Source organism: Trachemys scripta, chromosome 11 (genome assembly GCF_013100865.1).
Source record: "Trachemys scripta elegans isolate TJP31775 chromosome 11, CAS_Tse_1.0, whole genome shotgun sequence".
NCBI lineage: Eukaryota > Metazoa > Chordata > Testudines > Emydidae > Trachemys > Trachemys scripta.
The window spans coordinates 1,863,688-1,878,548 of NC_048308.1; the positions used below are offsets into that span (position 1 = coordinate 1,863,688).

General features: G+C 54.7%; 1 protein-coding gene across 9 annotated transcripts in view; it reads left to right on the forward strand.

Moving 5' to 3' along the window:
• TNS1 (tensin 1) overlaps positions 1 to 14,861 on the forward strand; it is a 250,960-nt gene that overhangs the window by 218,417 nt on the left and 17,682 nt on the right. For all 9 annotated transcript variants that reach the window (XM_034785186.1, XM_034785187.1, XM_034785188.1 and 6 more), the window contains 3 exons: positions 4,331 to 4,514; positions 7,892 to 8,613; positions 10,288 to 10,374. In XM_034785186.1, the coding sequence (XP_034641077.1) occupies positions 4,331 to 4,514; positions 7,892 to 8,613; positions 10,288 to 10,374 (993 nt within the window). The remainder of the gene's footprint in view (positions 1 to 4,330; positions 4,515 to 7,891; positions 8,614 to 10,287; positions 10,375 to 14,861) is intronic.

Genomic DNA, 14,861 nt, shown 5'->3' on the forward strand with positions numbered 1-14,861 from the left:
ACCATTCCCCCCCCCCATTTTTCATTTTAAAAAAGGAAAATGTTCATCCCAAAACAGAATATTTTGGGAGTTTGGCTGAATTTTTTTCAGCCAGAAACAGACAAAGGTTTGATTTTTCAGGTTTTCGGTGGTTTGACATAACCCCAAAATCCCTTTGAAGAAAAATTTGGATGAAAATGAAAACTTTTTTATTTTTATCAAAATTGTTTTGTAGACCACGTTTAAATGTGACCTCTACAGTTCAAAACCAGAAGGGAAATAAAAAAAGACATGAGATTTTTTAAAATACATTATTTTAAAGCCAATTTCATGGGTTTTAGAGTCTGACTCATGCGCTTTGAACACTTTGGGTTGGCAGTACTGTCTGGCCATTACAACATTCTTTCACCCATTTTCTGCATGACTCAGATCATTTGAAGTGTTGTGTTTTAAAACCTAGCATGTTCTGGCTCCTGAAAGAGGACCAATGCTTTTGCCACGAGGAAGAAATTAGTTGAGCGAGTTGACTTTTTTTGAAAGAAAATTTTTTTGATAGAAAAATGCTCTTCCCCGCCTAAAACGATGTCTTTGATCTTGTCAATATGTTGTGGGTTTTGTGCCTTTTTTTCCCGTACTTTTTCTCTAACACTTTTGTAAAAAGTTTCTGTTTCCCCAAAACCAGTTTTCAGCAGATGAAACATTTTGGTGGCCTTTTCAATAACGCTTTTGATAAAAGGGAGGGGAAAAATGCGCCCACAAATTTGGGAAATGGAAAAATGTCTCTGTTTTTTTAACTCAGTGCAAAAATGCAAAAAAATAACGAAGTTTTGAAATTTTTCACAATTTTTTCCCCATCTACGTTTAGAATGAACGTGCTAGCCACTGGAGAATTGCATATCACAGCCTACGGAAGGCTGCATGGTACAGTGATTGTGCACCCAGTTATCAGCTAGAAGTCACTGAGTTTTACTCCTGTGTCAGATCCTGGTTCACAGCGCAGCCTTGAGAAACAGCATAACCATTCTTTGATTCATTTCCCAGCTTTAAAATGGGGAGGAAGTTTATCAAGGTGTTTCAACAATTTGCTTTGAAAAAAACCAACCATGTCTTATGCATTGTGTCCATTGAGGGTGGAATGAGGGTGCGATTCCCAGATATTGGAGGGTATAAATGTTCTTGCTGCTCCCAGCAATCCTGGCCAACGTAGAGGGGTGGGGGGATTTGGACAGGAAAGCCCTTCTGAAGTGGAGATCTTGGTCAGTAGCACGCAGTAGGCGTTGTACGCTTAATCGGCGTGAGCATCTGTTCTCTATCCTCTTCTGGCCCCTGCAACTCTCCTTAACTGTCCGGCTTGTTCTGTGCGTTGTGCAAAGCCAAGGGATGGGCTCACAGAAGTGCAACCTGGGATGGATTCGTCCTGGCACTCACAGAAAGGTGCACATGGAGAGTCAGTAGCTGCACATCTGGAAGGGTGGGACTGAGCCCATCAGAATGTGATTGTTTTCATCGGATGTGTTAAGCTAAGCAGGGTTTAGCTCGACACTGTGGAAACTATACCTGGGTTCCTTTCTGTGTGTACATTGCAATGGGGTTTTCCATGGCCTGATCCTGCTAGATAATGGGATAGAGAATTTGGCCAATAATATAGTAAATTAGAATGGAAAGGAGCTGCAGTTTTTTCTGCACTACTCTAGTCAGACTGTCTGAATTGAATTTCTGCACTGTTGATTTATGTTTAAACAGCACCTTTTTACACACACACACACACACACACACACACACACACACACACACACAGAGCCATCTTTTGAAGTCGGCTTCCAGTTTTGCAAGGGACAGTTAATTATGAGCATAAAATCGCAGGTGCAGATTTTCAATTCTAATTTACTGGATGTTCCTCCAGATCTGACTAGCTGAATGCTGAATATCTGAATTTCTACCTGCAGCATCAGAGCATGGAGTGAGGGCCCTTTACAAATAATACCCTGTATGTATCAGGGTCTATCTCTGGCATTTTTAGGGTTATAACGAGCTCTGCTTGGGTTGTGTTCCCACCCACCCTCAATTGTTCATGTGTCTCTTCCTTTGTTCTTATGATGTCATGCATAGAGCCTTCCAGAAAAATCAGAATAGACAAGATCTACATTTTTAATCTAAAAAATATGTGGAATTCTCTTTTCTGCCCCCAACCTTGGCACACCCACCTCCTCTCTTCTTTGCCCATGACCCTGATTTTCCTTGTGTCACTAGACGCTCTGCATGAAGAGACGATGCTGGCATTCTGCAGCCCTTTCTCCTGAAGGCTGACTCATGCACTTGGACTGGCTAATTTTGGTCGGGGCAGGGAGCGGGATTTAATTACTGAAGCGGGGGAAGGTGTGTTACCCCCATTCTGCAGGTCACCCTAAGCAGCACTTTGGCCCTAGGCCGAGCCGACCCAAGTGCTGGGTTCGGCCAAAATACCGAAACCCACCTGGAATGTTCTGTATGAAAAGATTATCCCAGCTCCCTTCAGAGGTCAGCTCCTGCCCCATCCGATTATGCAGGGCGGGGCAGGGCTGAACCGAGAGGTTATACCCAAAGGGCTTGACTCACACATTCCCCACTCCCATCTCTGAAAAAAACTGGGCACTTGCTTGGGTTTTTAGTGCAGGGAAGCACAGGCCCTGAAAGGAAAAGAGAGAGGCTCTGTCTGACCGCCAGTGTTCTTGTGCCCTAGAGGGTAACGAACGCTAGGTGCTGTACAGGCAGACGGTACCTGGCAGCCTCTATCCCAAAGAGCTCACAGGCTACAGGCAATCAGACAAATAGACCAGGGCCGGGGTGGGAGGAGACTGGGTAAGAGAATAATAGGGGCTGCTCACCTGTCTTCTGAGAGGAGACTCAAAGAGCTCGGCTTGTTTAGCCGAACCAAGCGAAGGCTGAGGGGAGAGATGACTGCTCTCTAGAAATATATCCGAGGGATAAATACCAGGGAGGGAGAGGAATTCTTTAAGCTTAGTACCAATGTGGACACAAGAACAAATGGATATAAACTGGCCATCAGGAAGTTTAGACTTGAAATTAGACGAAGGTTTCTAACCTAGGAGCAGGGCTGCTCCGGCCTTTTCATTCTGTGGACCACTGCACCAGGGACCCTTCTCCCCTCCTACAATTCGCTGGAAGAGCCAGGCCCACGCAGGCAAGGTTGGGGCTAAGATAACCCCAGAGATCTCTGGCATCTCTAGTGCAGTGGGCAGCGTAGCAGTAAATATGCCCAATGGCTGTGATGGGATGTTAGGGTGGCAGCTCCTGTTTGCTTTTCTCACCTGCGGCTCGGAAGAGAGAGATCCTGGGGGTTGGAGATGGGAGATGGGAGAGTCCAGCTCGCTGCGGGCCCAAGAGGGGAAGTTCGGGATAACCCCGTGAAGGTTCATGCAAGGGTTAGAGCCAGCTCGTTCCTCTGTTGGTGAACATACTTGGAGATAAATGCCTCGAGGTTGGGGGACTAGGGCACGTCTAAACTGGAGCTGGGTATGTCTCGTTACGCCGCCAGCTCCAGTCTAGACGTACGCTCCGTAGGAAGTTCAGTTTGGCTGGATCTGAATTAAGGCGCGCCCTGTCCGAGAAGCCGCCTCTGCAGCTGGCCTTTGCACCTTACAAAGACACCAGGTTTTGCCTGCCATGGGCACCTCGTGTGACTGGGCGTGCAGCAGAAACCGACGCAGTCTCATTTTAGAGGGAGGTGGGCCAGGGGTTACGTCCGGCCAGGCATGCGGTGATTCTGTTTAGCCAGATGCACCTCTGGCGGGTGTGATTTTTAAAGGATGCCGAGGACTGGCTACTCGTGGGCACGGCGGTGCCTACAATGTGTAACAGGACGAAGCTGTGCGTTGCACAAGACTCGTGTAGGGGGGAATGACGGGGGAAGACGATTCAGAGGGGGACGGGGGACGCTTCACAGGCCCGAGGCTGATCTGACATTGCAGTGCTGTGACCCGGCCTACGGGACATCCAAGGCCTCTCGCGGGGTGCCGTTCTGAGCTCCCGCAATGCCCGTTGGCTTCGTCGGGATTGCCCGTGCTCAGCGGCAGCCCGGACCAGCTTTGCAATGCATAGGCTGGCCCCCTGTTGCATCTGTTTTGGCAACACCCTAGCGGGGGGAAGGGGGGATTTCATTCATTGCTTGGGGAGGGGGATGATGGGGATGCAGTGGATTTCCCAGATCAGCTGTCAGGTTATCGATTTGTGGTTGACGTTCAGGCCCTGGCTGTGATCGGCCCCGATCTTGGGCTGCAGCCAAAGGGCAAGTGCATGCCAACCTCCCCGGGTCAGTTGCCAGCTTCACCCTTCCTTTCCTTTCGTCCCCCAGGGCCCAGGAGCTATGTGGAGTCGGTGGCCCGGAAGGCGGCGGGGGGTGGCGGGGGGGCGCCCCAGAGCCCCCCAACTCCGCAGGCTTACAGTACTGAGACGCCGATGAGGAACGGGGCCTTCATGAACTCCTTCGCCCCCCCGAGCCCCATCTCCACCAGCAGCCCCATTCACAGCATGGACGGGTAAGGAGAGCCGAGCTCTGGCGACCAGCAGTGACCAGGCACTGTAGCACTGGGTTTAACTCCAGGAGTGCTTTGCCCTGCAGCCCTTCCTCGCCTGAACACGCCCATCGATGACTTGGGTCCCACGAATAAGGGCCGTGCGGCGGTCAGTTTGCAGCTGTGCATTCTCATGCTTCAGGGTGTCAACTGTCACCATAGGGGTCAGGAAGGGTTACTGCCCCGCCCCACCCTCAGCTACAGCATGGCAGCTGTGAGACAGGTGGATTATGGGCTTTTCCTCCTTCCTGTGAAGCATCATTGTCCGCTGCAGGATAGATGGCCCAACAGCCAGGTCTGGTGCAGCGGCCGCCATGTGCCAGCGACGGGGATAAGCCACACGCTTATCTCCTGCTTGGAGTCTCAGACCCTCTGGTGACATCGCTGCATTTGGCTGCCGAGGGACTGATTGTGGTGCCCTGAGCTCCTGCTAGAGCAGCAGGGCAGAAAACACAAGGGGAGAAACCTGGGGCTGAACGGGGCAATTTTCAAAGCCTCCAAGTGTCCATTAAATCTGGGTTTTTCAAAGGGATTTAAAGGAATTAGGTGCCGTGATCCCATTGAATTCCATCAGGTCCTTTGGAAATCCCAACCTATGTGTGTGCGAGAGAGCAAGGGTTGGTTTGTAGGACAGTCAGAAGGAGTGTGTGTAGGTGGTTGTGCCTAGGGGGACATGAGGGTGTGGGGGGGAGGTTGTGTCTGGGGGGACATGGGTGTGTTGGGGGGTTGTGTCTGGTGGGGACATGGGTGCATGTGTGTAGGTAGTTGTGTCTAAGGGGACATGGATGTGGGGGGTGGTGGTTGTGGGGTGTGTGTGTGTGTGTGTGTGTGTGTATATGTGGCTTTTCCGTGTGTATTAGAGAGGGCCTGTGGTTGTGCGGGTGTGAGGGGGGTTGTGTGTGTGTGTGTGTGAATGAGGATGTGAGTAGTCGAAGAGAGGGTGGGTGTGTACGAGACAGTTTGGGCAGGGTGTGCGTGTAGCTGGTTGTGTGTAGGGGGAACATGGGTGTATGTGTGGTTGCGTGTGCGCTTGGGAGGTGTGCATATGCACACATGTAGGGTTATATGGGCATGTGTGTGCATGCATGTTGGGTTGTGTGCGAGTGAGGTGTTCGCTCGCCATGCACAAAGCCCCTTTCCGACTTACCCCACAGCCTCCCTCCGAAGCCAGTGAGATCTGGGGGTGCCCAGCGCCAGGGCATTGTGCAGGATCAGGTCCCAAGCGACTGACCGACTCCTGCACACCCAGTGTTTCCCCTTAGCGCCTGCTGGGCTCATAGTGAACCACGGTGGGGCTGGCCGCCCCCAGGGCCGCTCCGGGTGGTTTTGACTAAGGACACGCTCAGGCGCGCAGCCGCAATGGTGGGTCGGTCCCTGCTCAGGCCCGGGTGACGAATCAGTCGGGCATCAGGGGAACCCAGGAGACAAAAACCCAAGGCCCCGACCACCAGTGGGCGCTGAAGCCGCCATGGCATTTTCCTCTGAATGCTCCAAGGTGCTGCAGATTCCACCTCTAATTCAAGAGTGGGAAAACTACGGCCCGCGAGCCGCATCCGGCCCATCAGCCATTTTAATCTGGCCCTCGAGCTCCTGCTGGGGAGTGGGGTCTGGGGCTTGTGCTCCGCACGGCTCCCGGAAGCAGCATCTGCTGCCCCCGCCCCAAGCACCGCCCCCACAGCTGCCATTGGCTGGGAACTGCAGCCAATGGGAGCTGCAGGGGCCGTGCCTACAGATGGGGCAGCGCGCAGAGCCGCCTGGCTGCACCTCCATGTAGGAGCTGGCTGGAAGGGGGACATGCTGCTGCTTCCAGGAGCTTCTTGAGGTAAGCGCAGCCTGGAGCCTGCACTCCTGAGCGCCCCCGCCACGCCCCAACCCCTGACCCCCCAGCCCAGAGCCCCCTCCCGCCCTCCATACTCCTCATCCCCAGCCCCACCCCAGAGCCTGCACCTCCAGCCAGAGTCCTCCCGCCCCCCAACCCCAATTTCGTCAGCATTCATGGCCCTCCATATAATTTCCATACCCTGATGTGGCCCTCGGGCCAAAACATTTGCCGACCCCGATCTAATTCCTTCTGCAGTTCAGTCATCCCTCCTGAGCTGGGTGGTATTATGAATTTCTTCGGAAGGTGTCACCATCACCAGGGTGCCTGGCCATCAGTCCCATCACGTATGGCTCAGAGGGACGAGCAGCCCGCTCTACTCTCTCTTCCCTCCACAGGCCGAGCTGTTTGCCTACCATAGACAGAGTCAGAGACCAGGGGTACGTAGGCATCGGCCTCCCTGCTGGAAGCATCCTTCCCTTGTAGGAGAAGGTTCCGTAGACGGTTATGTACTGCTGCTGCCGGGTTCCTCCCCAGAGGTGCAGGATGGCTGCATTTCAGTGTAGGCGTCGATCGTTTGTTTCAGCGTGATCCAGTAGACAGGGCACTGGGAATGGAAGTCAGGGGAACTGGGTCGCTGCTTCACCTGGCCAGGTCACTTGGCCGCTCCGTGCCTGTTTCCCTATCTGTGCTATCTCTAGAAGGAAACATACTCTCCTTTGAAAGCACCTTGAGAGCTCGGGCCCAGATCCTCAAAGCTATTCAGACATCTAACGCCCACTGGCATCAGTGCAAGTTAGGGACCTGAATCCTCGGGGACCAGGTTCTGACTTGTACGATCATGATGTATTTGTCTAACACTCTGCAGGATCCTTCGGGTTGTAAAGTTCTCCCTGTTGTCTCGAGATGGCACAGTGCTGCTGGGTTGGGCATGGGCAGACCCATGTTTCCAGGCTAGATAGAGAGGAACAAAGGTTCAAAGCTTCCCGCCTAAGCTGCCGAGGCGGTAAATGGCTGCTTTGTTCCTACCTGCGTTTCCAGCCGTCCGGTGGGTATTCCAGAGGGCTGGTCTGGGTTGGGCACGCCCCGACAGCAGTTTGCAGCCAGACGCTAAGCTGGGATGCTGGAAAATGGGGCCTTGGCACAAGCATCTGGGGCCCGGAGGAGCCAATTCCACAGCAAAGGGAGGGTGATCTTGTGGCTCGGACAACGAAGTGGGGGCTTGGGAGGTCTGGGTTTGATCCTGGCTCTGCCACAGATTTTCTAGGTGGCCTTGGGCAAGTCACTCACACCCAGATCCTCAACGGTATCAAGGCACCTAACTCCCACTGAAATCAATGGTCCTTTAAGGATCTGGGTCTTGCTCTCCCGGTGCCTCAGGTGGGCTGTGGTGACTCACCTACATGAGGTGCCCTGAGGCTACGGTGAGGTGCCCCAGAGGGAGGCCAGTTACTGACTCAGGCAGCCGTGAGCCTGGCCGGGAGCGCTGCGAGCTGAGGTCTTCTCCTCTTGCCTTTCCCAGGGTGTCGATCCGCAGCTACCCGTCCGAGAGCAGCGGCCACAGCACTGCCACGCCCCCGCGGCCCTCGGCCGAGTCCAGCTTCCAGGCGCCATTGGCACACAGCAGCTACCAAAACGCCTCGCCAGCGTCCTTCAGCCAGGGGGGCTATGCCAGCCCCGAGTACCCCGATGGCCGAGCCGGCGCGAGGTCGCAGCCCCAGGTCAGCGTGGTGGGTGTTCACGTCCTGCCGGGGAGCCCCCACACCCTTCAAAGGACGGTGGCCACCAACACGCCGCCAAGCCCCGGCTTCGGGCGAAGACCACTCAATTCCGGCGCGGCGGCCGCTCCCGGGAGCCCCGGCCTGGGCAGGCACATCATGTATGGCTATTCCACCCCGGAGGAGCAACGTCCCACGCTGTCCCGGCAGAGCAGCGCCTCGGGGTACCAGCCCCCCTCCACCCCGTCGTTCCCCGTCTCCCCGGCCTACTATCCCGGCCTGAGCAGCCCGCAGTCCTCCTCCCCGGACTCCGCCACCTACCGGCAGGGCAGCCCCACGCCGCAGCCGCTGCTGCCCGAGAAGAGGAGGATGTCGGCCGGGGAGCGGTCCAACAGCTTGCCTAACTACGCCACGGTGAATGGCAAGATGTCCTCACCTGTCTCCAGCGGCATGTCCAGCCCCAGCAGCGGGAGCAGCGTGGCGTACCCGCACACCCTGCCTGACTTCTCCAAACTCTCGCTGCCAGGTAGGGGCTCGCCCATTGCAGAGTGGGAACCCTAGAGCATGGGGCAGACGCCTGGGGGTTGGGACTCTGGAGAGAGTGTCTGATGTATTTAGGATCCTGTCCAGCCCCTCAGCACACTGCTCCCTCCTCGCTCTCTTAAGATTACGTGCTGCGATCCACAGAACGGGCACGCTCCACTCTTATCCCCGGGCATCTGTACAGCACCCTCCACCAGATTATTTCCTGCTCGCTGCACTCCTTCACCAGGAACGCGTGGACAGCTATTACTCTGGTCCCAGTGCTACTGTCCTGCCTACCACTGCTCTGGGATTCTCTTTGGTACAACCTCCTGCATGCGTGTGCCCTGCAGTTCACAGAGCTGCTGGGAATGGTAGGGGTTGTATATCTGCTTCGGTTTACTTCCGACGTCAGGATATATATATATAGGAGTCACCGGTGGTGCCCAGGTCCACCCCCCTCTTTTCCTTCTTCTAAAATTAGCTGTCGGAATCAAAACAGGAAAATCCAGAGCTAGCATCAAAGGAAGAACCACCGTGCAGTTTATGTCAAAAACACAACAGCTTGCAGACAGTGAGGTCAAAGCGACTCGGTCTGATATAGTCCTTTGCCTGGCCGCCTGCGGCGCAGAGCTGAATCCAGCACTCTCTGGAGAAGCATTTTGTCAAGGGGCACTGTCTGCTTCATCAGAGTCTGGCGGAAATGTACCGACCCGCGCTTGTTACAGGTGACCCCTCAACTGGTGGTGCCCAGTGCAGATCCCCTGAAATCCGTGCAGCTAAGAGCTGGTCCTGTGTTTTGATAGGACCAGCACGTAGTGTCCTAGGCCATAAGCCATCCGGTCTCGGCGCACCTGACAGGTTAGTCCAGGGGTGGCCAACCTGGAGCTCCGGAGCCACATGCGGTTCTTCAGAAGTTAATAAGCGGCTCCTTGTATAGGCACCGACTGCGGGGCTGGAGCTACAAGCGCCAACTTTCCACTGTGCCGGGGGTGCTCACTGCTCAACCCCTGGCTCTGCCACCGGCCCAGCCCCCACTCCACCCCTTCCCGCCCCCTCCCCTGAGCCTGCCGTGCCCTCGCTCCTCCACCCTCACCCCCCAGAGCCTCCTGCATGCCACGAAACCGCTGATTGTGGCGGGCGGGAGGCATGGGGCGGGAGAGGGAGCCACTGATCGGGGGGGCTGCTGGCAGGCAGGAGGCACTGGCGGAGGGAGGGGGGGAGCTGATGGGGGGCTGCTGATGTATAACTGTGGCTCTTTGGCAATGTAGATTGGTAAATTCTGGCTCCTTCTCAGGCTCAGGTTGGACACCCCTGGGTTGGTCTGTTACCATGTATGTCCCTGATCCTTGAAACTCTTGGGCACATGCTTAATTCTCAGCATATGAGTATCCCCATCAACGCTGAAGCCTGTGCGTAAGTGTTTGCCGGCTCGGGGCCCTTGTGAGCTCTAGATGGAATTAGAGGTGGGGTCAGAATATTTACAAGGGTTAAAGGAAGATTAAGATATTTCTACTTTCAAAGTGATGCGGCTAAACGAGACCAGTAAGAGCATCTGTTCCTGTCCTGTTCTCTGGGAGGGCTGAACCTTGAGATCCCTCTGGATTGTGAATCTGGAGCGGCTCTAAACATGTCTCGAATGCTTCCCTTGATTGTTCCTCTCCTTCCCCGCTCTCAGACAGCAGCCCCGAGACCCGGGCCAATGTGAAGTTTGTCCAGGACACCTCCAAGTATTGGTACAAGCCGGAGATTTCCAGGGAGCAGGGTGAGTAGCCAGCCCCGGTCACAAAGCAGCGGCAGGGAGGGGGGCGATGGGAATTGGGAATCAGTGTGCAGGCGTGTGCTGGCTCTGAGACCCACATGGTTATCCCAGTCCTGGATCATTTTGCCCACATCCCGGCATTATGGCAGGATTACTTCCCGATCTCTTCCCCTCCTCCCCGCCAGCAGCCAATCCCCAACCCTCTTGGCGGTGCTGGAGCTGTGTCACTGATCCAGTGCAGTGTTCTCGACCCGTCTCAGCCCTCTGCAAGTGGGCATTGTTAACTCACTTGGGGGCATTCTCCCCACATTGCAACACCCCCTGACTGGCATGCCAGAGGGACGCCTGCCTTGGTACCGAGAGCTTGTCCCTGCAGAGGGATAGCGACTGGCCAGGGCTTGTCTCTGCTCCCGCTGGCAATGTTGCCAGTATTTGCATTCGGCTAGGACTCTCCGCTTCCCTGCAGCAGAGAAATGACCTCACGGTCTGTGACCAGCCCCGTTTCCCGGTGAACCTCTGCGGCAGGCTCAGGGAAGAGGAGACAATGGGGCTGTCTGAGGAAGCGGCTCCTTGGGAAAAGGTTGTGGGTAGGTGGCAGGTAATGGGAGAGAGGAAGGATGGTTTGGCCCTAGTCTAGGCCCCAGGAAACCCAGGTTCAGTTCCTTGCTGTGCCACAGACACTCTCTGTGACCTCGGGCAAGTCATCAAATCCCAGAACTGTAGGGTGGAAGGGTCCTCGAGAGGTCATCAAGTCCAGCCCCTGGCACCAAGGAGACCCAGACCATCCCTAACAGGGGTTTGTCCAACCTGGTCTTAAAAACCTCCCGTGACAGGGATCCCACAACCTCCCTGGGCAGCCGATCCTGAACCACCCCTCAGCATGACAAAGGTTTTCCGAGTAACTAACCGAACTGTCCCTTGCTACAGATTAAGCCCGTTACCGCTTGTCTCATTTTCAAAAGGGATTTAGGCACATATCCTATTGCCCATCAATCTGATATAGGCGTGTAAGTGCCTAAATCCCTTTTCAAAATGAGGTGTAGGTTCCTAAGTCAGTTAGGCATTGCACCGCTGAGCACAGTGCTGCCTACATACCTTTACAAAGCTGGGCCTTGTGAGTGCGCCTCAGTCCCCATCTGTACCTCGGCACGGCCCCATCTCACAGGGGGTTGTGAGGATAGATACGGGAAAGACGGTCAGGTGCTCCGATACTCTGGTGAGGGGGCCAGCTAAGCACCTGACATACACAGGACAAGATGATGGGGAGGCCGGCAGGAGGGACCTTGGATAGGGTGAAGCTACAAAGTTTGTCTCTGGATGCAAATTTCAGCTCTTGGTGTGTTGGAAGCTGCAATCATAGGTGCCAACTTTTCCTGGCGCCGGTGGATGCTCGACACTCCCCTCGCCCCCGGCCCCGCCACCACCCCTGCCACACCCTTTCCCCAAAGTCCCCGCCCCAACTCCGTCCCCTCCCTGCCCCTATTGGACTCCTTCCCCAAATCCCCGCCCAGGCCCCGCCTCTTCCCCAAGTGTACTGTGTTCTCCCTCCTTCCCCCTCCCTCCCAGCGCTTGCCGCCGTGAAACAGCTGTTTCGCGGCGGCAAGCGCTGGGAGCTAGGGGGAGAAGCGGAGATGCTGCATGCTCAGGGGAGGAGGTGGAGGTGAGCTGGGGTGCGGCGGGCGGGGAGCTTGGCTGCACCCACCAATTTTTCCCCGTGGGTGCTCCAGCCCCGGAGCACCCACGGAGTCGGCGCCTATGGCTGCAATGTGCCCCGGGCTCGCAGTCTGCCTGGAGGAAGAGTGAGGCCGGGGGCTCTCAACCTTTCCAGACGACTGTCCCCCTTTCAGGAAGCTGATTTGTCTGGCGTACCCCAAGTTACACCGCACTTCAAAACAACTTGCTGACAAAATCTGACCGAAAAATACAACCGTGTCACCACGCACTAGTACTGACAAATGGCTTCCTTTCTCATTTTTACCAGATCATTATCAAAGAACTGAACTGGGATATAAACATTGTCCTGACATTTCAGTGTATGGTGTACAAGTCATCGTCTGTATGAAATTTTAATTTGCCCTGACTTCGCTGGTGCTTTTTCTTTAGCCTGTTGTACAATGAGGCCAATCTCTGGAGGAGTTGACCTACCCCCCGAAGACATCCGCGTACCCTCAGGCGTACATGTACCCCTGGTTGAGAACCACTGGGTTAGGCTGCCAGCTGGGATAAAAAGCCCCTGTCTGTGTGTCAGTGCATTTGCTCGATCCCTGCCGATCCCCCGTGGGAGAGCTCAGCGGCTCCTTCCGCCGGGGCAGGACCCCTGTGACATGGCAGAGATCTTGGAGAGTTAATTACTCCTTCTGACCTGTGTTGTGGCAGTGCACAGACACCCCCGTCCAGAATCCAGGCCCCCAGGGTGCTAGGCTCTGTCCAGGTGTATGGCAAACAGCAGGCCTGTCCCAAAGACAATCTGAGTATGTGACGAGAGGCCGGGGACATACAGCCCAGGGACTGGGGTGGCACAAGGCGCAGATTGGTGCATTTTAAGGCCAAAGCAGGCCATTGGGATCCTCTCGTCTGCAGCCACAACACACCAGCTACCTGGCCACCGACACGTTCATTTTCCCTAATGCCGGTTCCATTGACATGTGGGAGCCCAAACACCTCAGCCCCACAACCTGGCCCAGAACCACCTTTATTGCCTCATTCTGTCTGTTGTTCCTTCCTCGCCCCCCTTGGCTGATGAGGCAAAGGACAATATCCCCATTGAGAAAAACAGGAGGTGATCTCGGAGAGGGGGCTGGGAGTCAGGGCACCTGGGTTCTATCCCTGACTCGCTACGTGTCACCCCGGACTGGTGACGTTGTTTCCCAGTTCCCCTTCTCTGCAGACTGGAAAATGATACTACTACTAACCTCACTGGGAGGTGAAATTAACTAGCAGCTAATTAACATTTGTAAAGCACTCGCAGAGCCTCGGCTGGTGGCAGTACTTAACGCGCTCAAACGGTACCAGATCTCACAGCTCATTGGCCCCAGGAGGTCGGTAGGTGATTCTTGTGATCTCCTTGTTACAAGGAGAAACTGAGGCACAAGGCGAAACTGAGGCCACATTATCAGATCTTGGGGGATGGTAACGCTAGGAGCCCATCTCTGTAACAGGCATGTGCAGGGCCGACATTCAGACTGCCTGCATGCACTGAGAGCTGGCAAGAATGCTGGAGTGCTGCTACCGCTGCCCATCCTGCCTGTGGCCTTGTCCCCCTCACCCATTGCTTGGATCCAGCTGTTGTCTCTTGTCTTATTCTTGGCTTGGAAGCAGGAGCCAAATTTTTGTTCTGTTTGTACTGCACCAAGCGCACTGGGGTCCTGGCCAGGACGCAGGCACCTAGATGCTACAGTAAATATCAATAATACATAAGAATAACACCTCTGCAGGTGCCAAGATACTACGATGATGGTCGCCACTTACTACAGAGAGGGATGAGGGGAGGGGGATGCTTAATGTTTGGCAGCCGTGTCTGAGAAATCAAGTGACGTGTCCAAAGGAGAGGACGGATTTGAGCCCAGCAGCGCCTGGCTCCCAAGTCGGTGCCTCGCCCATTGTAGAGACAAGGCGGGGGAGGTGATCTCTTTTATTGGGTTGACTTCTGTTGGAGAGACAGACAAGCTTTCAAGCCGGGCAGGGAAAGGTACTCTGAGTGTCCCAGCTAAAGGCAAGGTGGGACAGATAGTTTAGCATAAGTAGTCAGCACATATTGTAAGGAACCGTTCAAGGTAGAGTGGCCCGTTAACACCCCTGCAGTCATAGGACATAAAGGGGGGGGGGATAGTGGACTTCGGATGGTTGTAATAAACCCCAAATCCAGCATCTCTGTTCAGTCTATGGTTTTTAGTGGCTAGCAGAGTTATGAATTGAAGAGCGCAGGCTTGTCTTTTAAAAGCATTGTGCTGGTTTCCTTCGAGGACGGAGAGGTCAGACCTAGAGCGATCGCTTTGTGGAAAGTGTTTGATCAAAGACCAACACACCCTATCACCTGCGGGCATTTTCCTGTGCGAGTTCATTCGAGAGCGCAGTCATTGTCTGGTTCCTCCCACATCATTGTTATTGGATGGGGTGCAGCACATGTGCTAGGCACGTGTAGGACCCATGGATCTTGGAAGGCGTCGATCAGTTTTATGGCTGCGGGTTTTGTATCTGCTGTTCTGGCGGGGTCTGGTGCCGTTGGAGTTGGTGTGTCCTGGTCTGTGGGGAGCTTGGTTCTGACAATGAGCGTGGAGAGGTTGGAGGGTTGTTGGAAGCTCAGAAGTGGGGGTTCAGGAAAGATTTCTTTCAGGATGGGGTCCCCCTTGAGTCTGGGTTGTGGTTGGTCCACTAAAAGATATGACCTCCCCATCTTGTCTCTCTCATGTCCTGAGATCAGCCCGGCTCCAGCGACACTGCGTAACTCACCCAGTGTAGCATTCTGCCTTTCCCGGGCCGCTGCTCCGTGC